Source organism: Anabrus simplex, chromosome 14 (assembly GCF_040414725.1).
Source record: "Anabrus simplex isolate iqAnaSimp1 chromosome 14, ASM4041472v1, whole genome shotgun sequence".
Lineage (NCBI taxonomy): Eukaryota > Metazoa > Arthropoda > Insecta > Orthoptera > Tettigoniidae > Anabrus > Anabrus simplex.
Genome location: NC_090278.1, coordinates 99,807,793 through 99,832,778, shown reverse-complemented (window position 1 = coordinate 99,832,778; position 24,986 = coordinate 99,807,793). Strand labels below are relative to the sequence as shown.

At 40.2% G+C, this 24,986-nt stretch overlaps 2 protein-coding genes across 7 annotated transcripts in view; one reads left to right on the top strand and one right to left on the bottom strand.

Moving 5' to 3' along the window:
* LOC136885430 (retinal guanylyl cyclase 2) overlaps positions 1-24,986 on the top strand; it is a 301,136-nt gene that overhangs the window by 35,680 nt on the left and 240,470 nt on the right. The gene's annotated exons all lie outside the window — the stretch shown is intronic.
* Positions 1-24,986, bottom strand: part of Marcal1 (SWI/SNF-related matrix-associated actin-dependent regulator of chromatin subfamily A-like protein 1) — a 58,755-nt gene that overhangs the window by 22,902 nt on the left and 10,867 nt on the right. For all 6 annotated transcript variants that reach the window (XM_067157981.2, XM_067157976.2, XM_067157977.2 and 3 more), the window contains 6 exons: positions 21,794-21,900; positions 17,884-18,018; positions 7,547-7,727; positions 4,893-5,059; positions 3,015-3,188; positions 2,502-2,657 (listed from right to left, as the gene is read on the bottom strand). In XM_067157981.2, the coding sequence (XP_067014082.2) occupies positions 2,502-2,657; positions 3,015-3,188; positions 4,893-5,059; positions 7,547-7,727; positions 17,884-18,018; positions 21,794-21,900 (920 nt within the window). The remainder of the gene's footprint in view (positions 1-2,501; positions 2,658-3,014; positions 3,189-4,892; positions 5,060-7,546; positions 7,728-17,883; positions 18,019-21,793; positions 21,901-24,986) is intronic.

Here is a 24,986-nt window from a genome sequence, read left to right as displayed (position 1 = left end):
TTGCATTGTGAATGGGGCTTAAGTGCGGAAAGCTACACGCAGATACATTCAGAGTTGAAATTACTCTGTAACATACTATTGTTTTAAAATGAAAAGGCAGTTTCGAATTAAAAGTCCGAATTTCGGTAATGGGGCCGACATTGTACTTCGAATGACGAATTATCCGTATTTTAAGTAACATGCAAAACTGTATCTCATGTTTCCGGGAACGACAGCTTCTTCGAATTAGGTGGGATTTTGAATTAACCAATTTCAAATTATCGAGGTTCTACTGTAAATTGCTGGGTCAACAAATTTAAGGAATATAGGTTAACTGTGAGTAAGAAAAAAACAGTACCAATGAAACTGAGAAGAACACCCAGCAAATGTGACCTCAAACTTCATGGAGAGAGAACTGAATATCTAGAAAGGTTCAGCTATCTTGGAAGTATTGTATCGAACCAGGGGAGTGCTAAACTGGAAATCCAGAACAGAGTGACAAAAGGTTCCACGTTCTTCTATCAGGTACGAAATCTAGTATGGGACAAAGCAGTTCGAGTAAACGCTGTGTGTTATTGAAAAGAGACATCAGCAAACTGCAAGCATGTGAAATGTAATTTTTATGATCAGCTATGCAGAAAACAAGAAGAGACCGAATTAGAGATTACATCCAAGTGACCTGTACAATGGAACTGCATGGTGGTTTGGGCATGTGCCCCCAGGCAATACCTGGAAGGAGACCTGTTGGACGTTCCAGAAGAAGGTGGCTGGACCAAATAAATGTAGACCTTATTGAGAAAGGAACAACAATGCAGGATGTGAAAGGAGAGGAACTCTATAATGACAGGAACCAATGGAGATATATTGTCCACCTGGCCCGCTGGAAGGATACCCAGATGATGATGTGTAAGCAGTTTGACGACTTTTTCCATATCCATAAGCAGGCTATCACAATACAAATACACACCACACTCGTCAACTACACACGATTATGGTCCTAATTCAGATATAGGCTATGTCCCACTCAACACAAAATAAACTTCTAATTTCTGAATGGAATGTGAAATACAAGCACAATATGTTCAGTGTATTATTCAACAATGTCGCTGCTAAATGGCAGCAAAACTGAACCTTCCCAAGGCTGACGGCTTGCTCCCCGAAGGTGCAACTTATCCTGTGAAGTTCAGGAATTCAAGCCATTTTCCCATAATCACACAACTGTGGCGACGGGTCTTACCCAAGAAATCAAGTTTCTTTCACAAGGGATGACAAAATAACTTTTTCAGTGACTTCGAATTTACAACGTGGTAAGCAGGAAAGGAAGGCCCTGATGGGGTTACACTGTAGATTTGTGTGCAGTCATTTTCCCTGCTGAACACTATTGATGAAAGTTTTCTAATGAAGTTAATTTGTCAATTGCAGCCACTGTCACTTCGTGTTGAGGCACGACTAAATTTCTGCTCTTACTTCGATGACGTTTGAACAACAAGTGGTTTTAATGAATTGACAGACAATCACTAAAAGATTTTAAATGCAGCTGTAAAATGACATGTGTATTGTATGTAAAGAGATCAGCTTCTTATGTATTTGCTATATCACTTTAATTTTAACACACAACTTTTAAAGACTTTCACACATTCAGAGTGTAAAAAATAGATTTGAAAAGGTTGATGGTACAGCTAAAGCATATTACAAATTTTAATCAATGTATTTATTCCGTGAAAAATAGTGTATAATCTTGTGTATCCCTACATCACCACAGCAATTTTAATTAATGTGTACTTGGTCAATTTGTGTGATTCAGGTTGATGATGACATTTGTATATGTTGAGACAAGTATCACTATTGAATAAATGTTTTAGATAACATCTTATACAACTTGTAATTAGTATTGAAAAGGTTGAACCATACTAAAACTTATCTCAAGGAACTGTAAATCGTAACTCTATAATGACAGGAACCGATGGAGGCATATTGTCCACCTGGCCCGCTGGAAGGATACCCAGATGATGATGAGTAAGGAGTTTGTAGATGTAACACAAACATTATAATGTGTCAGTTTTCAGAAAATAAAACTCACTGTTTATGTCGAATGCAGTAAAATAACGTCCCCCAATCAGGAGTAGTGGAGGAGAGCTTCGTAATCACAATCGCACGGTTTCCTGCAAGTGTGTTCGCATCTCGCACTGAGCTGAGCACCTCTGTCTTAGACAAACTACCTTCCTTGAAGTTCTCATCCCCGCTTTCCTCGCCCTTGTTGTTGTTTTATTCTACATCTATGGTAATTGTGTGAATTATCTAAATTAATTACTTCCTCATTTTATATATTTCTTTTAATCTGTTGTTAATACATCGGTGGCTGTGAGCGTGGTATTTGTGGACAAATTTTCAATAATTACAATTGGTGGAAGGAGAGGGAATGGTGGAGAAGAGCCAACCTAGCAGGACAAGGGCACTGACAGAATGAAAGAATTAAAGTTTCATAAACTGTGTTCACAATCAAATAGGACTTAGAAACTCACTGTATGGCAGCCAGCTTAGCCTGGCCGGTGATGCGGTAGTAGGCGAGGAGGGCACCTCTCATCTCGCTTGCTTTCTTGTTCTGCAGTTCCTTCTCGAAGTGCTTCATCTGTTTTGTTCCGCTCGTCACACTGGATGGGTTCAGAACCACCACCTGCCTAGAATTACATCACATTTTAGATGCAAGCCGTGAGGCCTCTCTTATAAAGCTTCACGAGCACAGTTTAACATAATACTACTGGCTCAGTGCTCAATAAAAAAACAGTTTTAACAGAGGAAAAGCTAGATGACATAGAACGGTCACACTCACAAAATTAGCACAAGTAGGGGTTTTGGTTTCTTCTGCACACAGAGCTACAAAGCCGTTACACAGGTTTACACGGGCTGCTGATCCAGCCACGTGTGATATCAATGAATGATCGTTTATTTTCGGATGCGGCCTGGTTTCATCTTAATGATCGCTATTGGTGCAGAGAAAATCCAGCATCTTTGATAAGGTAAGATTGTATACTCACCTCATCTTGGCGGGCAGCTGCGTGATGACGTCCGACTTGAGCCTCCTGATCATGAACCTGCATTCCAGCAAGAGCTGCAGCTCCTCCATGTTGGACGAACCACTGTAGTCCCACCCCCAGGCATTCTGTTTTGCTGCACAGTAGCGCAAACCATACTCCTGCATGCTGCCGCTCCTGAACACACCAGGTTACTTATAAAACTATACCAAGCACAAATCTGAAATATTACTCTGTGGACAAAAATAACATTTTTATTTCGCTAGCAATATTTCACCATACTTATGTTAACATTCATGCTTTCACGGCCCATTCTGGCGTCTTTCATGGCATTTTATTTTATTTCTTCAACTATAATCATCTCGTGTCCTCTCTGATACTTCTCTCACACACACATGGTGTGATAGAAATGTTGTCGCGAGCTCCCAGTGGGAGCATACAGTGAGCCACCTGGTGATAAACGAGCATACCATTACAGCTCCAACGGTAATGCATTCTTAAATTCAAACCATGATTATTGTAGACTATCTGATGTACCCGTGCTTGTGTACAGAGTAAGATTGTATTAAATTGCATAGCTTTTAACGTTACCCTAGAAACGTGAAGGGAAGTCACCAAATCTTTTTCCTTATGTGAAGACTGGGTTAGGGAATTTTAATTGTGATTGCAGTCCCTCCTGTACTGATCTAATAGTTGGAATACTAGGATGAATCAGTCACAATCAAGTTGGCGAGTTTTCATTATAATGGCAGACACTCTCCACATGCCTTTTTTCACATCCTCAGAAAGGCTGTCTTAGTGGTTTTCCCAACTGAAGTCAACATAGATCAGTACAATGACTCCAGTAGGAATGTCGTGATTAAAAGCAATGCTATCATATGAAATACTCGATTCAATGAAAAACCACACATTTTCTCAGTTTTAACGAAAAGTACTACGCTGCAGATCTAACAGTCCAAAGTTCCACAGCTGGAATGACAAGGCCACAGACAGCCATGAGTCATGAACACTCCTTAATTTGAGGGGGGGGGAGCGAGTAGTGTAGAGTCCTAAGGCAAAAGCTATGCCCTCAATTCATTACACTGGCAGGGGAAAAAACTGACATGAATGCAAATTTTTCCTCCAAGCCATTAATAAAAGTGAAAAAGAAGGAGAAGCTTTTCTTAATAAACAGCTCTTTTCAGGGTTGAATTTAGACTTCTTTTGTGAATTATGGTGCTATATATTTTGTAATTCTAGACCAGGTCATTATTCTGTTAAGGTGTACACAATGATCATTCCAAACAGCCTGTCAGAGTTGGGATTGAATAGTTGGAATACTATGATGAACCAGTGTTTTACGTGTCAGGAATATCAGAAAATGTATGAACCAGAGGAGTTATCAAACTCCCCTGCTATTTGCCGTCAAGATTCAGGCAGGCTGTAATCCCAGTTGCAGCATAGGAAACAATAGTCAATGTAATGTTATTGTTGAACAATTTTATGAGCTTTCAATATTGTGAGCCTTCACATTTAGATTTCTTCAACTCTTCGACTAAATGTACTAAATATAATATGTACTAAACATGTACTAAATATAATAAATTATATATTGTATTGAATAGGCGGACCATTTAGTTATAATATTTAAGTTTATCTTGAATATTCACTAATTGATTATAGTCAATACGGGATTAGTATTACTTGAAATGAAGCTGTTAAAGCTTATCACTTGTAATAATGTTGGTTATGACGAGTCTTAGAAATTTGACTTCATTAGTTCATTGTTAAGGGACATGATGCATTGTTTTTAATTTTGAAAATTTATGTAAAAGTAAGTACCTAAGATGACATCTTGTAATCAGACTGCAGAAAAGTGCCAAACAACCATATTTTACTCACCCTCGGAACGCTTTGGGGTCAATGATCCGCAACTGAGTGAAGAGCTCGATGGGCCGCGACAGAGCTGGAGTGCCGCTGAGGAGGAGGACTCGCCTTGCTTTCTGACAGATGGCAGTGGCAGCCTTGGTGCGAGCACTGTCCTTGCTCTTGATGAAGTGGGACTCGTCCTGTAACATCCAACATAAATACCTCCACGTCTCAACTTCAGTAAGAACACACACGTACAGTAGAAGTCCGCTATAGCAAGAACTCCGTTGTAACCACAGATTTTTTTAAGTCCGTGGAAATTTCCTATATTAAACTGTGTATTACAGCGAAATGATGCATGCGTTATTATTTCTCTTATCGATATTTATAGAGAATGCGAACGATCATCTTCGGTGTAGTTTTCGTCCTATGTGCACTAGCGAGCTGTTTCTCCAACATTCGAACTCAAAGTCGATTAGTAAACACAATTTGAAAATGAAAGAGAACATGTTCCCGTATCAAATGCAACAGTATTTAGAAATAAAGGTTGATTAATTTAATGTGGTGTACTGAAGTTAAGTGGGGCTGGGCCGAGTGGCTCGCCTTCTGACTAGCACTAATGGCGCTTGAAATATATTTTTACGATGCATATAAGTTAGGTTAAATGACACTGTTTGATTAAGAAAGTGAAACGTTTGCCAAAGAAGCCACTGGAATGATACTATTCCAATTTTTCAGAATGAAATTGAACATACGTGTTCATGGTGTCTAGGAATTAGGAAAACTAATTAACAAGTAAGCCGCAGTATGGAAGCAAGTTTTGAACAAACTGACTGCTGTTTCATACAGATTTTAATGTGAGTGGGGGTTTGCCAGGCAATCCACTATAGCAAGTGAATTCTCGCTATAACAGACTGAGAGCTATAGTATGTGAGAGAGAGTGACATGCAGAGTCCCAAACAACAAACTCTACAAAATAAAATGTATCACTTTGCATTTGAAAAAGACGCATTATTTATTTATTTTTTTTGCCACCTGCTTTACGTCGCACTGACACAGATAGGTCTTATGGCAATGATGGGATAAGAACGGTACGGCCCCAGCATTTGCCTGGTGTGAAAATGACAAACCACAGAAAACCATCTTCAGGGCTGCCAACAGTGGGGTTCGAACCCACTATCTCTCGAATATATTTTCAGGAAGTAAAATGTCCAAGCAACAAAGAGAATATGGAACTTCATGAAATCGAGTTCATAGATGGCAGCTGGCATCACTTGATCTGGATCTCTAGCTCGTAGACTGGAGTGTCATCCGTTAGGGCTACATATTGCCTGCGATATTATCTCTCCAACATGGAAACGCAGTAAGCGCGAGTGTAATTTTGGACATTTTTTGTGACATCATGTTATTCTGGGCCATTTAACCTGAAATGTATTTGTTGCATGCACCGGTTGACTTTTTGTACTAATGGAAACATGGTCATTATTTTTAAAATGAGCTGACCATGCTGCATGTTCAGTCAAAAACAAGAGCTCATAACTGGAGAGTGATTTAAAGTTGAGACGTCTTCTTGGCGAGTCCAGTCTCTTCTTCCATGTAGATGGTGTCTGCTTTGACCGAGAGGTATTGAACCTTTCTGGTTTTTTATAGTGCTCAGTAATTCATTACCCTTTGAAGGATCTCTGCATTTGTGACATGATCTGTCCATGACACTATGGTAGAGCAACCTCAAAGGCCTCTATTGAGTGAGTGACTTTGCTAAAATCCCTCCCCAACTAAGTAAGGGTAGCAATAACAGACATAACATTACTCAGATAATTCCTTCATGAAAACAACCCATGTAAATAACAAAAGAAATGTTTGACAATTTAACATGGTTTTTCAAGTGATCCAGTCATTTTGCTGGTCATTGTAGAATAATAGAAAACACATAACAGCAAAGAAGTGTTATTCTTGTGTCTGTGGATCAGTGGTAGTGTCGGCCTCTGGATCCCAAGATAGCGGGTTCAAACCCGGCAGAGGTAGTCGGATTTTTGAAGGGCGGAAAAAAGTCCCTTCGACACTCCATGTCGTACGATGTTGGCATGTAAAAGATCTCTGGTGGCACATTTGGTGTTTACCCAACAAAATTAATTAAATCTCAGCCATAGACGCCCAACAGAATTTCAGTTTGCTTGCTCTGCTATCTAGTGGACCTAGAGTACAACGGAACGTCGAAATTGACGAGCAGCCAGCCAGATGGCGTCAAATTGAAATGTCTGCACAGGGTAGCTGACGCCATATGATTATTATTATTATTATTATTATTATTATGTTAACTTCAGAACGTTAATAGGTTTTCCCCATTTTGTTTTATAATGTGGGACTTCACTTTGTCTGAATTATCCCATCGATTGTTAACGATGGTAGGAGTATTTCCAGATATCTACTCAATTATACGATGACATGTTGGGTTTGATAACTGTAACTTTATATTAATGTCAAGGGGGGACTGCTGTCAAGACTGTTTTTGTGGTTAGTCAATGCTACTCTGTCGAGTCTAAACTTTCTGCACTAATAACAGCGTCATCCACAGGCACTCTCATTTTTATATCTTCCAGTGCTTTCCTTTCTCTAACCTCCCAAACTTACCTTCAGTGATGCTTGCACTCTAACAAAGACCTTTCTGGCCACGAACAAGGACTCACCAGGACGATGACACCAAAAGAGAGCTTGCTGATAGCGCTGGACGCACGACTCAGCAGGTCGTACGACGTAATCAGCACTCTGGTGTCCTCCTCTATCGGGTCCTTGCTGCATGTCAACACCATCACGCTGTGCAGGGGAACGCTGGGGAGCCACGTCTGGATTGCCTCCGACCACAGGAATCTGAAACCACCACCACCACAACACGTTTCACACAATTTTAGTAAATTTGAAATACGGGGCTGGTTCTGCTGTCCTGTAAGCGACTCTCGTGTGGTACAGTATGAAACATCGCCCTTGATGTTCCTATTTGAACACACTGCGCAGTCCTTTGTGTTGTTCTTATCACTGGAATGTGGTTTCCCGTTCAACCTTTTCAATACGTCACATGTTTCTCACAGACTTTCTCCCGGCCGATACTTCTCCCACCAATTCCTCTTAACTTCTTCAGAAACATCCGAGGAAAACGTAATATCACTGACAGAATTCTCAACTGGATCAATAATGTCTGAATCGGTCAAGAAGATATGCGACATTTGTTATTCGTAGATGCCATGATGTTCAATGAGGATGCAGAACATAAAGAGAAAAGGTTGATTGTTTCTTGCTGGCGTTTCTGATATTACCCAATACAGTGTATAATTGACATAAGATTCACATGTCTGGATCTCCTCTGGGCCAGTTGACCAATAAAGGTTAACGTAGCAATCCAAATAGGTCGAGAAGAGTGAACAAAGCTGCAGCCCCGCCATTAACAACTTCCATCATCTGCATTCTTTCTCAGGTGGTCTGGTTTCAGATGGCACGAGTTGTGAGGCGGCAAGGAGTGTTCTTACTCTCAGCAGAGCAGGTTCTGGAACTGTCAAGAGCAAATGCCAAGTCACACCTTCAAATGATTACATGCCAATACATTTTTCCTAATATTTTCAAGAACATGGATCCTCCGTGGCTCAGGCGTGTCACTCCACATGAGATCTGTGCTGGACAAAGCAGAGGCAGGACAGGGTTTTCCCAGTCATATTTCATTCCAGCAACACACTCCATTAACATTTCATTTCATCTGCCAGAGGAGTGCAATAGGCACAATTCCTATCCTCGCCGCATCCCTGACCCGGTCAAACAGAATATTCCTCTCAGAGTGATGATACATTATGTGACATGTTCATGTACATAAGATCCAAAGTTTTATTATTATTTCAAAAATTAAAATTAAGGTTCCTAGAAGGACACCATAATTTAATTTCATCGATTGCAAATTTTAAAAACATGTAAGCTCTTTAGTCTTTTCAATCATGAAATTAGCAGCGTTTTGCCCCAGTGTAGCAGCTATGAGAGGTTTGTAGTGGTGTCTCAGTGTCTTGGAAAGGTGATGAGCCCTCTGCTAGACTGGGGCAAAACATTGGTAATTTCACGAATGAAAAACCTAAAGAACTTAAATGTTTTTATTATTATTGTTTTGAAGTCTGGCTCCGTGGCTAAATGGCCTTTCGTCATAGGAGTCACAGGTTCGATTTCCGGCAAGGTCGGAAACATTAACCATAATCGGTCGATTTCCCTGGCACGGGGGCTGTCATCTTCAACATCATTTTATCCTCATCAAGATGCACAGGTCCCCTACAGGCGTCAAGTCAAAACACCTGCATCTGGCGAGCCAAACACTCCCAGGACTAAAAGCCATACGCCATTTCATTTCACCTTTTCATTGTTTTGAATTTAGAAATTACACTTTTTGAACAGACTGTACATTTTTCTAGTCAATTATGCAATTTCTTGTTACCACAACAATCGCCAACGCATTAGTTTTAAATACATATATAAAACTTGGCAGATTTGTTTCACATCTTGCAAATATTTCATATGTTATTGAGACAAGTAAATATGGCCGCCACCATATTGACAGTTCTAGGGTTAAGCAATGCACTCACAAATTATGTAAAACAAACAATTTGTTCCAATTTTTGACACCAGTTGAAAATATGTGCTGTAAGCAGTCAGAATGTGTAACTATGATGTTGGTGTGTTGCTGGGGGTTGCTTCGTGACGCACTTTTGCAAACTGAACATTCACAGATAATTCCATGTGCAGAAGCACGAAAACATGATTATGAGAAAATCGCACTTGGAAGTTTGTATAGTTCGTACACAGAACACAGAATTAATTAAGAAGGGGGAGCAACGCCAAAAGAAAGAGTTGGGAAGGGTCCAATCTCGATTAATGCGCTGAAGAACATGATGCATTAGGTATCGCACCAGCTCATCTCCACAGACGATAGTTGCTGTAGCTCCCTTGGCAAGATTTTGTGGTGCATTTTACGCTGGTATCCACAAAAGATCCACACTGAGTACCAATTTAAATCGAACGCCATAAACTTCATAATTAATCCGTATTATCAAATTTGGGCAAGTTTTAAGTCTGTTTTGAGTAAACTCAACCTTTGCAGTATTTTAAAAAAGGAAAAGGTATTGTAAAGGTGGACTTTACTCAAACATTGTTAAAACTTGATGAGTTTGCCGTGGACAACATGTGGCCTGTGGACTGACGAAGTGCAGTGAATACACAGAACAGTCACATATGTTGTGCAGAAACAACCAATGCACCTGTTTGATGTAGTTTCACGAAGCTCCTTCATTCTTGGTCCAATTTTCTTTGCGGATCGGTTAGCGACCCCCTTGTGCATCACATGATTCCAACTTTGCAAGAATGCAACTATGACCACACCATTATTTTACACAACATGGGACAACACCACACGTTACTCACCAAGTGAAAGATTTGCTATGAGTTACATCAGCACCAACTCTACACAATTTCCGCATTTGTGGTCTTCAAGATCCCGCAACCTAAATCCATGTCTCTTCTGGTTGTGAGGATATATTAAAAAGAACGGGACATACTGATCTCAGCCTGATCTAAAGGCTAGCGTACAACAAATGACATGTCACTCTGATTTCAGCGGATATGCCGTGAACGACTGTCGACCATGCTGTGTTACGTTTGCAGTAAGTTGCAGAGTTGAACAGATGCCAGAACCATCGTTATCATGTGTTTGATCTTCCATGTATCTATACTGCGTTCTGAATGCTTGCAGCACCATATTTTTGCCTGCTGACGGGAATTGCATAATTCAGGAGAGTACTCCTTGATTAGGAAGTTTCAGGCTCCTACAATCATTGCAGCCTGTGCTGTACCACTCTGAACTCTGTCACTTAAATCATCGTGTATAGAAAGAGAAAGCGAGTGCTCTCTCGTACTTAATAGGCGGTGGTGGCAAACTGCGCTAGTGTAGCAGGCGCAATACCTAAAACCTACACAAAAGAAAAACTGTAAGACTTCCATTTGACAGGATGACCTTTGAATTATTTCCTTTCATGTGCCATGTGTGTACATAGAGGAAGGTGGTTAACACACTGATTTAGTGGCTCAATGTTATCTCCTCTGAAAAGATTTGATCAGTAATTCTCAAATGACTTACAAAGTATTGAGATATAGCTGAAACTTGGAGAACTTCCGAACGATCTCACCGTCTTATTTCCTTCATAATGAAAGAAGAAGCGGCACTTGATGTACCGTATAATCCCGAACACCACTCGCCACCAAATAAGACCCGCACCCTAAATTCGAGACGGCAAAATAAGGAAAAAAATAAAAAATCAAATATATTTCAATTTCTTCAAATATACCACAAATATAAATTCAAACAGCTTACAATTAATAAAATCAACACAAAAATCGTAAATAAAATCGGTCCAATACGCACACCATAGGAACTTTTGTCGCTGGCATCTTTCCACAAACAGTCGTCCTCACTAGCGTCCACTGGATGTGAAATTCCACATTTCTTAAAGCTTTTGGACACTAGATCGTTGGGAATGCACACCCATGCAGTCTTGATCCAGCTGCATATTAGTCCCACTTCAGGCCTCTTCACTCGTCCGGTTGGTGTTAACGCGTGACCACCATCAGACATCCATTCGGTGTACAACTGTTTCATTGCAGTTTTGAAAGACCGGTTCACTCACACATCCAACGGCTGTAGAATAGAAGTGAATCCTCCAGGAATTATCACAAGATCGGTTTTTCCTTTCCTCATCATATCTTTTATGGTGTCAGTTGCATGTCCTCAGTAACTGTCCAACACAAGCATGTTTCGTTTCTGTAACAAAGCTCCCGGGCGACGTTGCCAAACGCATTTCACCCATTCCTCAACTAACGCACTGTCCGTCCAGCTGGACTTGTGTTCTAACAATAACACCGCCCGGCAAGTTTCCTTTCGGGAGTGGGAACCACACATGGAGGGAGTTTGGTTCCATCCGCTAATACGCACATTACCATGCATCGTTTCTTTTCGTTACCACCTGTTGTGATGGTTACACTTTTTTTTTTGTTGCTAGGGGCTTTACGTCGCACTGACACAGATAGGTCTTATGGCGGCGATGGGACGGGAAAGGCCTAGGAGTTGGAAGGAAGCGGCCGTGGCCTTAATTAAGGTACAGCCCCAGCATTTGCCTGGTGTGAAAATGGGAAACCACGGAAAACCATCTTCAGGGCTGCCGATAGTGGGATCCAAACCTACTATCTCCCGGATGCAAGCTCACAGCCGCGCGCCTCTACGCGCACGGCCAACTCGCCCGGTGGTTACACTTTTAGAACCCCTCTTATCCACTGTATATTCCAACAGCATTTCAAAATAGACAGGTGTCTGGTCAGCATTCCCAATTTGTGACAGCAAATAAGAATTTTGCTTCCTCAAATGAATAATGTGATGCTGAAAGGCCATTAATTTTTCTTTATATACTCACGCTCATGTGGGAACTGACAGACTGGAATATGAGAATATTCTGGTCCCACATGGGTATAGCGATAGAAATGAAGATGGAGAGAAACTGTTGGACTTCTGTATCAGGAATAACCTGATAATAAAGAACACATGGTTTATGAAGAGGAATAGCCATAAGATCAGACGATATAGTTGGGATGGACAGTATGGAACACTCATCGATTTTATGATAACAGACCGAGAATGGGGGAGATACGTCATGAATATGAAGATAATCCCCAGTGAAAGTATGGAAGGTGATCATAGATTATTGATTGTGGAATTAAAATAAGTAAATTCCCTAAAATTGTATTGAAGAAGAAACCAAAGATCAGGATTTGGGAATTGGAGGAGGAGGATAAAAGAATGGCATTCCAAGATTGTATAAAAAGGAAGTTGCCTAACACGGAAATACGAAGTAGAGAATTTAAGACAGACATTTGTGGAAGTAGCAATTGAGGTATGCAGGAAAACAAAAGCAAAGGTTAAGGGAAAGGAGATACGGATTGATGATTCATGCTTGTTGTTTAAAGGGGCGTAACATCGAGGTCATCAGTCCCTAATGGTACGAAATGAGATGACAAATTAAAAATCCAAAATCCTCCACTGACCAGAATTCAAAGTGTGAGGACAAAGCATGAATGGATGGATTGATGTGAAGTTAAAACGATCAGTGGATCCGACCCACATAGGGACTGCTTCTATAGCACGATACTGAATCGACTAGAATATGCTCGTTCTCGAAACGGGTCCAAAATCCAGGTCATCGGCCCTCATAATGGTATTTATCGCCAGAAAAGTAGAACCATGTTATATCCCATGTTGCGGTACTAATCAAGAGTAGCGTAGACTCGCGGTATTCCATACATTATGGTACGACTCACAGGTAATGAAATTCGCACATGTATTACAGACCTACTGTGTTTCGCACATTGCGGCGCCCTTGACAGGCAACGCAAACCTACGGTGTTCATCACCTAAGTGTACCAACCACCAGGACTCATATTATCCCGTGGTGTTCCTCATATAATGGGTACTAACCATAGGCAAGCCAGAACCATGGGCCCCTCATCCCATGGTGTCGTTCATATTGTATAGTGCTACTAATCACAAACCTATTTGGTACCCAACGCGCAAGTAAAGGCGACCCATGGTGTTCCCCGCGTGGTGATACTAATCACAAGTAGTTTCAGGGTTCTAATTTGATCATCCCTTGATCGCCCCTTTTAGTCGCCTCTTACGACAGGCAGAGGATACCGTGGGTGTATTCTTCATCTGCGTCCCCTACCCACAGGGGGAAGGAGATACGGTGGTGGACAAACAAAATTTAAAAAAAAGAAATAAAAGAAAGGAACAAGGTGAAGAAAGAAATGGATAAGGAAAAGCAAAAAATGTATCAGAGGGATGAGAATAAGATAGAAAGGTTACATGTGGAATACAAAAGGTTGAAACTACAAGAGGAATTATCAAGGAAGAAAAGGAGAAATGTTGGGGAGAGTTTACCAACAAAACTGAGCAAGATAGTCAGGGAAATCAGAAACTATTATACAGAGTAATATAATCGAAAGGAGTAAATCAAGAAAAAAATCAAGGCTTTTTTTTTTTGCTAGTTGCTTTACGTCGCACCAACACAGATAGGTCTTATGGTGATGATGGGACGGGAAAGGGCTAGGAGTTGGAAGGAAGCGGCCGTGGCCTTAATTAAGGTACAGCCAGCATTTGCCTGGTGTGAAAATGGAAAACCACGGAAAACTATTTTCAGGGCTGCGGCTGCCGACAGTGGGGTTCGAACCCACTATCTCCCGAATACTGGATACTGGCCGCACTTAAGCGACTGCAGCTATCGAGCTCAGTAAATCAAGGAATTAGAGAGGGAAGATGGAACCACAGTACATAATGAAAAGGGTCTTCAGAAGATGATGGTGAAGCATTTTGAAAACTTTATAATGAGGATGACTGGTTGGAGGAGGAAGGAGATAAGAAAATGTAAATAATAGATGGAGAAAAAGAAGAGAACCCGATAACATGGTTGGAACTTGGAAAGGGCAGTGAAAGCAAATGACTAAAGATAAAGCAAGTGGAAAAGATGAATTCAATGCTGATATGATTAAGGCAGCAGGAAGCATTGGACTACAATGGCTATACCGGGCCCTCAATGCCATATGGAAGAATGAAAGGATACCTGAAGACTGGCAGCAAGGAAGCATTGTACCACTGTTCAAAAAAGGAAATAGGAAGAAATGAGAAAACCTCATTAATTCGAAGTCGTTGGGACTCAAAAATCGGACTTCCGAATTACGTGATTTCGAATTAACCGCCAATTTGCAATTCAGAAGTACCAACCCTTGCCGCGTTACAAACTATTCTAAGGCCCGTTACTGCATGCAGTTAACCTTGATTCACAGTTTATACCTTTCAAATGCCATTAAAAAAAGAACTATTTCCAAAATGTATCCAAGAAGGCGCATTTACAGTATTCAACGCAACCTCACGCAACGAAAGAAAGAAAAAAGCACGATTCAAAGACGAGGAGAAATCTATGCTGGCTCCCATGTGCAAGTGCTTTATTCATTGGAGTACTATACTGTATGCATTTTAGATGCCTTGTATTTACACAGAAAGGACCCGATGCCCGTAAAATCGAACTTTCCTATGACTCTATCCTTGTACAATTTCCCGCCATGGCACTTCTCCCGTACTTCAGAAATGTAAACACTTGCTGCGTCACAAAGTATTCTAAGACCCATTAATACATGCAATCAGCTCGATTCACAGTTTAAACCTTTCCAATGCCATGGAAAAAACTATTTCCGAAATGTATCCAACAAGGTGCATTTACAATGTTCAAATAATGCACTTCGATAAATCACTGACAAACATAACCTCACGCAACGAAAGAAAAAAAAATCGCACAATTCAAAGACGAGGATAAATTATGCCGGTTCCCCTGTGCAAATGCATTATTTTTTGGATTTCTCTACTGTTTGCATTTTCAGATTCTTTGTACTGGGATGGAAAGTGCCCGACGCTCTTAAAACATTGTGCTTATCGAAGTTTCCTATGACGAGGGGATAAAGTATCTCGCTTCCATGTGCATTGCAACGCACTACTATGACCCCCATCCCTCACCCTTGTACGATTTCCCGGCTGGCAATTTCTCCTTTAAAACCATAAGACCGTTTGGGCTCGCATTAAAATAAAGCATTGCAGTTTCACTGGTAATGACAATATTGTTCGGTGCCTACGAATCTATTATATAAGACACTTTTTTTAACTGTCGGCATCACCAGTGTTCGCGGATTCTGTTTTTCCGCATGATATTACAGCGTTCCTTAAAAGGTTGAATACAAAAGAATTCCTATTTCATTCAACTTAGCAATCATGAAGCGCACTGTAGACCCACCAAAGTGAGTGTAAGTGCGGAAAGCTATCCCTTCACGTTCCGGAACGCGCGTTCTATTATGAAGCGGAGAGGATACATTTCGAGTTGAAATTACTCTGTAACATACTATTGTTTTAAAATGTAAAGGCAGTTTCGAATTAAAAGTCTGAATTTCGGTAATGGGGCCGACATTGTACTTTGAATTACGAATTATCCGTATTTTGAATTAAACAATTGAACTAACATGCAAAACTGTATCTCATGTTTCCGGGAACAAGAGCTTCTTCGAATTAGGCGGGATTTTGAATTAACCGATTTTGAATTATCGAGGTTCTACTCTATAACGCTATTATCACTGGGCTAAAAATAATGGAGAAAGTCACAAACAAAAGACTGAGGGATATAATAGAAACACAGTTAGAGAAAGAACAATATGACTATAGATCAAATAGATCAACAATAGACTTGATATTTACAGCGCAAACGATAATGGAAAAACATCTGGAAAGGTACAAGGAAATCATCTTTGTACTTTTGTATTTGGAAAAAGCTTATGATACAGTTAAGAGAAAACATGTATAGGAATGCCTACTGAAAAGGAATTTACCAAAATCATTAATTAAAAAGATAAAAATGTTGTTATCATGAGAGTAAAAGCAGTGTACAAGTGGGGAGTGGTGACTCTGAAACATTTTATACAAAAAAAGGTCTTGAGCAAGGAAGTGCACTGTTTATTATATTGATGGATGAAATCATAAAACGTGTAAAGGAGAGGATCAGTAGTGATGAAGTGAATGCTTTGGTATTTGCAGATGATGTGGTGATTTGGGGAAAGGGAGAAAAGGAAGTACAAAGGAGACTGGGCATTAGGAATGAAAATCTGAAGGAGTTGGGAATGGTAATTAGTAAAAATGAAAACTGTAGTCATGCATTGTGGAAAAGAGAAGCCAAGTGAACATAGAGGGAGAACGGTTAGAGAATGTAGAACAGTTTCCATATCTGGCTAGCATTATTAATGGAAGTAATGAAATCAACCCTGAAATGAATAATAGACTAAGTAAAGGTACAACATTTTATCATCAAGTCGGAGAGCTTTTATGGGATGACAAAGTACCAAGAGAACGAAATTAACATTATATAAACAGTATTTCATACCAATTGTAACACACGGACTAGAAACGCTGGTAACTAATAAGAGACAAGATAGTAAGATCCAAGCAGTAGAAATGAAATTTTTAAGAAAATCGGTTAAAAAGACAAGAAGAGATAGAATTCAAAATATTAAAATCAGAGAAGATACAGAAAGCAAGAATGAGATGGTTCAGACATGTAAAAAGAAGGGGAAAAGAAAGGGTAGCAAGAAGGGAATTGGAAAGAGAAGTTAAGGGAAATAGACCAGTTGGAAGACCGAGAAGAAGGTGGATGGATCAGATTTGGAAGGGCATTAGAGAAGCTGGATGGGATGTGGCAGAAGTAATGGAGCAGGAAAAGTGGAAGGACAGAAAGGAGTGGAGGAGGCTTGTTAACCACAGCCGGGCGACTGGAGTGGGACATTGATGATGATGATGATGATGATGATGATGATGATGATGCTGATGTGAAACAGATGTTCGTCTCCGAATGCACAATCCCTTTCTCCTATAAAAGTTTCAGATCCATCCGCGGCTTGCAGTAAAACCCTGTGTTTTGAGTTCTTTTGAGATCTGTAGTGCTTTCAATTGACACGTTTCACTAGAAACACCAACTGCTCGCAAGTAAAGGCGTTCCCGCGTAATGATACTAATAAAATCATCCCTTGGTCGCATCTTACGACAGGCAGGAGATACCCTGGCTCTGTGCCCCCCCTACCCACAGGGGACTGAGAGAGAAAGAAGGGATCCATCACATCAGAAAAGAACAAGAGTTGACCAAGGGAGGTTGCACAGGATAGATGGCACAAGCAATGCCAGGACTCAGGTACGGGCCCCGTGGTCGCCAACCCATGCTCCTGGGGCCCCTTTTAGTCACCTGTTACGACAGGCAGGGGATACCGTGAGTGTATTCTTCATCTGTGTGGTACTGACATATTTGAGCACTGGACTAAGCCACAATCAAAGCTGGCGACTTGAGCATCGCAAGGAAACTAGAGGATGTGTACTCACCTTACGGAGGACGGGCAGACGATGAGCATGGGCCAGTCATCCACGTAGTAATGAGCAATGCCTAGGGCCTCAATGGTCTTGCCCAGACCCATGTCGTCAGCTATGAGGCAACGGCCACCTTTAGAGACGCCAAAACTGAAACACACACGGAGACAGCACCTCTTACAGCATGTTCACAAGCACTACAACGGCCACACTTTCCTTATACCTATAACCCGGTCGCTAGCATCCAGAAGCTTAATATAGGGAAAGATCTTCATTGGGGTAATCACATAAATATGATTGTAAATAAAGGGTACGGATCTCTGCACATGGTTATGAGGGTGTTTAGGGGTTGTAGTAAGGATGTAAAGGAGAGGGCATATAAGTCTCTGGTAAGACCCCAACTACAGTATGGTTCCTGTTTACGGGACCCTCGCCAGGATTACTTGATTCAAGAACTGGCAAAAATCCAAAAAAAAGCAGCTTGATTTGTTCTGGGTGATTTTCAACAAAAGAGTAGTGTTACAAAAAATGTTGCAAAGTTTGGGCTGGGAAGAACTGAGAGAAAGGACACGAGCTGCTCGACTAGGTGGTATGTGATTGAAATAATAACAATAAGTTAATTTATTAATTTGTCCACCTAATCAATACAATAAATCTTGTCTTTGTTAAATAAACATTGACATGTTAACTAAAATAGTACATGTTTCACCTTACATACAGGCATCATCAACCATGCGTTTAACCTTGAATTAAAATCAGGCACCTGGTTTACATATAAATAAAACTGATATACATTGAAGCTTTGAAGAGACTTGAAAGAAAATTAACATATAGTAAAAGACTAGTACAATATTGGTTTTAAAGACAATGCTATGAGTGAGAAGTTTATAATTGGGGAAAGTATTTACTATAGTAACATTGAAAGACTATTAATATGAGTAAAATGAATAAAACAATAGTTTATTATAGACTAGTAGTAAAATTGCTGTAAAATGTTCATAAACTCACAATCACAAAGAATGGGTACCGTCCACATGTATTGATTAGGTTGATACAAAGTATCAACATGGACATGAAACTGATAGATTACAATGTTTATAAACTAGCGGTTGGAACTATAACACACGCAGTAAGAGCTCAACAGTCGTCAATAACTTTTAGCTCATAACATAACAAATGATTTTACTTCTGATCCAACATTCAACACGTTAGCTACTCTCTCCTGTCACATTGCCTTTTCGACCATATTCTCAACAACGTTATAACATTATATCTAATGAGATGGTCCATAGAGGTCCAATATAAACATCGTACTTCTTCATCAAAGTGAACCACAACATCAGCATATGCTTAAACAAATTATCACAGGTCACCTGACCATCTCTCAACTTTATTTTATTATGTTTTAAAAATACGATTCCGATCATCATTCTCATTATTATCTAGTTCCAACCGCTAGTCTGTAACAAACTATCGTTTTATTCATTTTATTCATTATAAACTTCTCACTCATAGCATTGTCTCTAAAACCAATATTGTACTAGTCTTTATACTAGCAAGATACCCGTGCTTCACTACGCTATTATACTGAAATTTATAATTGAATGCTTAACGTTTTATATATAATCTGCCGGAATTTGCGATTTGACTTGTTTTCTGAGAGAATCCGCCAAAATTCGTGATCTGACTCGTTTTCTGAGAGATTAAGGCAAAGTTCCCCCCATTTTTCAATCTTTCTTTCCAGCAATCGATTTCATAGTTCCCGGGCTAGGTCCAGGTATTCCACCCGGTCAGTTCGGTCCCTAAATCTTTGCTATCTTTTCATATAAGCATTTTTAATAGTTATCAAATTCTTGAGGAGATCCGGCATGGTGTCGTATTGGGTACCTTGGCGGTACTGAACCCGCGGCCGGACTGCATTTGTAGTCATTACCCGGCCAGGGCCCGTTTCCAGCGCGGTCCGCACATTTTGACGATGGTCCAGAACATTATTATTATTATTATTATTAGTGTGGGTGATATTTAATTTAGGTTATTATTATTATTATTATTATTATTATTATTATTATTATTATTTTCTGTTTTGGCCCTGGGATTTGATAAAAATGGTGGGATGGACAACATTACTTTCCGTGAATATGCATTCAGTCCAAGAATAATTAATTCACTGACATTTCCTTTAGCACTATCACTGTCGTTTTCATTAGCACTGTCACTATAACTCTTTGACATTACATGAAATGTTGTAAGCCCATTAGCCAATGACACAGCTCCAATCATTCTCTGGTGCGCTATCTGAAGACCCCAAAAACATCATAATCATCACTTTCGTTAAAATTTGAGTCGCTTACATTTTCAAAGGAACCCAAAAGTTCCTCAATTTCTTCTCCCGAATTAGGCTTACGAGACTATATGCCTTGTTGTGATAAATGTACTATTTACAACTTTACTACGACCTAAATAAATTGCTAAGTAAATATAACTACAGTACAAATAATAATAATAAACTGAATATATTACGATAAATAATCCTATTGCGTTAATTAGAACGTAAAATCATTTAAAACAAATCACAACCCGCGGACATAAACAAACAAGGAGGCTGCCACAATGGATCATAGACGTCAAGCGCTCACAGAAGAAGCTACATCCGAGCCATTTAATGACACAAGAAGGAAATACAAACATTCTACCTTCTTTCTACTTGATTTGTGGTGCAATCTAGCACCTTACTGCATAACCACACGACTTATAAGAGGGTGCCGATCGAATCGGCATCCTGGCATTTTTCGTACAGAATGTAAGTGCCAATGCATCGGCATCTTGGCACTGTAAGAGTTAAGACATGTTCATATAACGCCAGTTGTAAATATATCACATGAAGCAAGCAGTGAGCAGAATAGAGCTCGTAGGTATGTCGGTGTTTATGATCCACCAATGTAATTGTAGGCAATATCTTGTGCATGAAAAACACAAGCATAGAATTACCCTGAAATTAGCAAACCATCAAAGTTCTAGTGTGAATAATGTTAGTTGTAAAAATATAATTTATTTTCAACAAAGACAGCTTTTTATTATTACATATCTTCTGTTTGCCAATCCTAACGAGGGATGAGTCAATTCATATCATCTTGTGTGTATACTGTGATGGTATCATTGCAGAGAAACCATATTCACAACGGATAGCAAACACAGTGATTAGAACTTTCTTGCATACTCATCTTTAGGGACGTATTCTCACAAACACCGTGTTCTTCCAATAAGAGAGTCACATATTCTTGCACTTGTTCATTTCTCAATTGGGTTGAATTACTTCCACACCATTCACAACTTGTTACCGAGAATGTGGCTGTACAGTTCAAGTCACGTAGCCATCAACCCCACTGTTGGCAGCCCTCAAGATGGTTTTCCTTTTTTGGCTAGTGGCTTTATGTCACGCAGACACAGATAGGTCTTATGGCGACAATGGGATAGGAAAGACCTAGGAATGGGAAGGAAGCGGCTTTAATTGAGGTACATCGCCATAAGTTTCCTGGTATAAAAATGGGACACCACAGAAAACCATCTTCAGGGCTGCAGAGAGTGTGATTCGAAGCCACTATCTCTCAGATGCACGGTTAACTCGCCCGATAGCTGGTTTTCTGTAGTTTCCCATTTTCACACCAGACAAATGCTGGGGCTGTGTCTTCTTCCCAACTCCTAGCCCTACCATCTTCGCCATCTCGGTGTGACATGAAGTACATTGAAACCACAAAACACAAGCAGAACTTCCTCCCGGCTCACTCAACAACTGTGACTTGCTACAGAGACGAGCAAATTAGAGGCTTACACTGAGCTGTTTGGAAGTCGAGCCCCTTCCAGTACATCACCAAGGACTGATCTCAAATGGTGCTGTCTAAGAAACATACTGTTTTCAGCAACTTACCACACACCCTCCCTCTGGAAGGGCATCAGATGGTCCAGCAGCACTGGGTCGATCCTGGAAAGGTCTATGGAGGACGGCTCTCGCTCTTTGGATGACTTGGCTAAAACCTACAAGAGAACATAATTTATAACTGTCATTTCTGTGTTGATGCTTGGATTATATAACAGGAATTTTAAAACTCTGCTCAACATTGTACAAACACATTCCAATTATCTGCGATCTGGATCCTAGGATGTTCTTGAAATGTTAACGTGTTTTCATGACATACAACCCATGTCAACCATTATAAGTGTGTGTGGTTTTTTTTTTTTTTTTTTTTACTATCGGCTTAACATCGCGTCGACACAGATAGGTCTTATGGCGACAAAGGAGTAGGAAAGGCCTAGGGATTGGAAGGAAATGGCCATGGCCTTAATTAAGGTACAGCCCCAGCATTTACCTGCTGTAAAAATGGGAAACCACAGAAAACCATCTTCAGGGCTGCCGACAGTGGAGCTCGTACCCACTATCTTCCGGATGCAAGCTCATGGCTACGTGCCTCTAACCGCACGGCCAACTCGCCGGGTAAAGTGTGTTTAAAGGCAGATTTCCAGTTGAATGTGTGTTACCCTAGACCTGTGGATCGTCTTTCTGGAAGATGGTGCACTGTTTTATCAAGTGCGATTTTCTTTCTGACAGACGGTGTCTTTCTTCTGCCACAGATTCATAACTGGATGCTAGACGACACTAATATAGATACCAGTTTATTACTGATAGTTTTATCTTCACTTTTGAAAGTCTTTGAAAAGCAAGCAACAGTATGGAGAAGTTTATTTAGCTGTAGAAGTGAAAATACTTTCATATGTTCTTAGAATCAAGATGGCAGCCCACTTTGTTGACTATTCTGAAATCGAGCGCTTGATTTCCAAAGATCATAGCGACAGTACTGATGGTGATAGCGATTATTGTGTTAATTCTGATGAGGAAATTATTCCTGAAAGTAGTGAAAGTGACAGCAAAGTACGAGGTGCCTTGGAAGTAATGGAAAATTCCGATAACCAGAATGATGTTCAAATCGGTGCAGGTTATATTATTATTGGCAGTACGTCTATATTTGAAGAAACCAGTGAAGGGATAGGTGTGAACTGTTGATATTTGTGTAGATTGTTATAAATACTTTGATCGCAACACACACACACACACACACACAAAAAAAAACTGCCCTAAAAAAACTTAAGATAAGCTGTAGGTTCAAAATTCGTGAAAAGAACTCAAAATCAGTTTCAAGAAAAAATGTGTTTTACTTAGCTTTTGAAATGGAAAAAAAAAGAACTGTGTGGGGAAACCACTGTTCCATTAAAAGCATAGTCATCCAAGAATTTCTGTTCGACTCATATTCCGTAGGTTTTGCTTTCGCACCCTTAAAACACCTTGGATTCTTTGATTTTCAGATCCATCTGCATTGGTGGCGAGAAGTACTGTTACACTAATTTTACGTTCCTTCCCTCCATGGCATGAGTCACCTTTTTCGGCTAATGTTTTATTAGGAAGGAGATCATAGAATAGGCCGGTCTCATCACAACTGTAGATGTTTGGAGGCTGATAATCGCGTACAAAACCTGGCAGAACCTCATCTTTCCAGTGCTGCACCGTGATGTCGTTCACAGCTTTCGAGTCACCGCAAATTGTTCTCCCTGTAATTCCATGACAATCTTTAAATCCTTGCAACCATCCTGATGAAGCCTTGAAATCAGCAGTGATACTCATCATTTTAGCTAAATCTATCGCCTTTGCCTTCAGCACGTCACCACGAATTGGTAGAGCTGCAGACCGCTTTTGTTGGAACCATGTGAAAAGTGCTTTCTCCAAATTTATGTACTTTCCTTCTTGCTGACGGCTGCGCATTACTGATTTTGAACCCAGTTTTAAGAACTCATCCAAATTAGCGTTTCTTTTACTGATGACTGTACATAGCATGGTGATGCCCTATGCTCCACTTAGGAGATACAGGAAATAAGTCAAGTAAGTCAAGTACATAGCATGGTATAAGCAATCCCTAAGTCTGAAGCAATTTCAGCTTTTGTTTTGTGTTGGATTAGCGCCCACGTCTCGTATAAATTTTACTTTTTCATATAGGGTGTTACTTTTCCTTTTTATTTTCTCCATGGCTAATCTAAAGCAACTGAATGACAAAACTACCGTTCAACAGTAAATACCAGATACCAGCACCGTGGACCATTGTTCCCAAGACAGAAATTCTGATATTCAAACAAATTTAATGTATTTTATTTTGTTTCCGCACCAAAACCGCCCACTTTGCTTTTAGTGTGTCTTAATCTATGGCGGCATTGTGAAGGTAAAAAACGACGAAGGTGGGGGAGAAGTGAGATAGAGAGCAAAGAGGACTCGCTCGGTTGGCGAAACTCTTCGTGTTCTGTCTCAGCATCGAAACCCGACCGCTCTACTTCACTTTGTGGAAGAAATCTCTGTGTTTGTTCTGGACAGCTCAGTAATTCTGGCAAGTTCCTCACGGTTTTCTTGGTTCTTTAGTGCCAACTGTCCAGAGACTCTGTTGTTGATATCCTGCAAGCTTACTTTTGAAGTTCTTGTAGAAATTTTTTTCTGTGTTGTTTCTCTCAAAGTCCTTCTCAATTTCAAGTAGTTTATCCTTTTCAAATTTCCTTTTGGTCTGTCTGATCAAATGAGCTGTTTCCTTCCACACTGCCAAGAATGTTTTGTAGTTATTCTCAGTCTTTTTGCTGTTGCAGTTGTTGTATGCCTTCTGTTCACACTCCTCAAGAGGAATTAGGGTTTGTGCTGTTGTAATCAGTTCGCTTCTGAGTTGTTGCCAATTTTTCGCCTCCTTTCTCTCTGTGAGGGATGGTTGGATCCTAGTGGGGTGGCTTCTTCTTTGTGAATCTCTGAGATAGTTTGATTCTTGTCAGGTAATGATCAGAGTCTATGTCTGCACCCCTTCTGACTTGAACATTCATAATTTCTCTGAGGTTTCGATAAGAGATTGCTACATGGTCAATTTGGAATTCACCGATGAGTGTGTTTGGTGATCTCCATGTCATTTGTTTTGATGGTTTCTTTTTGAAGCATATTGACATGCTTTTAAGGTTCAATATCCTGCAGAGTTTGACTAGTCTTTGTCCATTTTGGTTGGTCCATTTATGTGCTGGGATTTTTCCTATTGTTTTTCTGTGTCTAA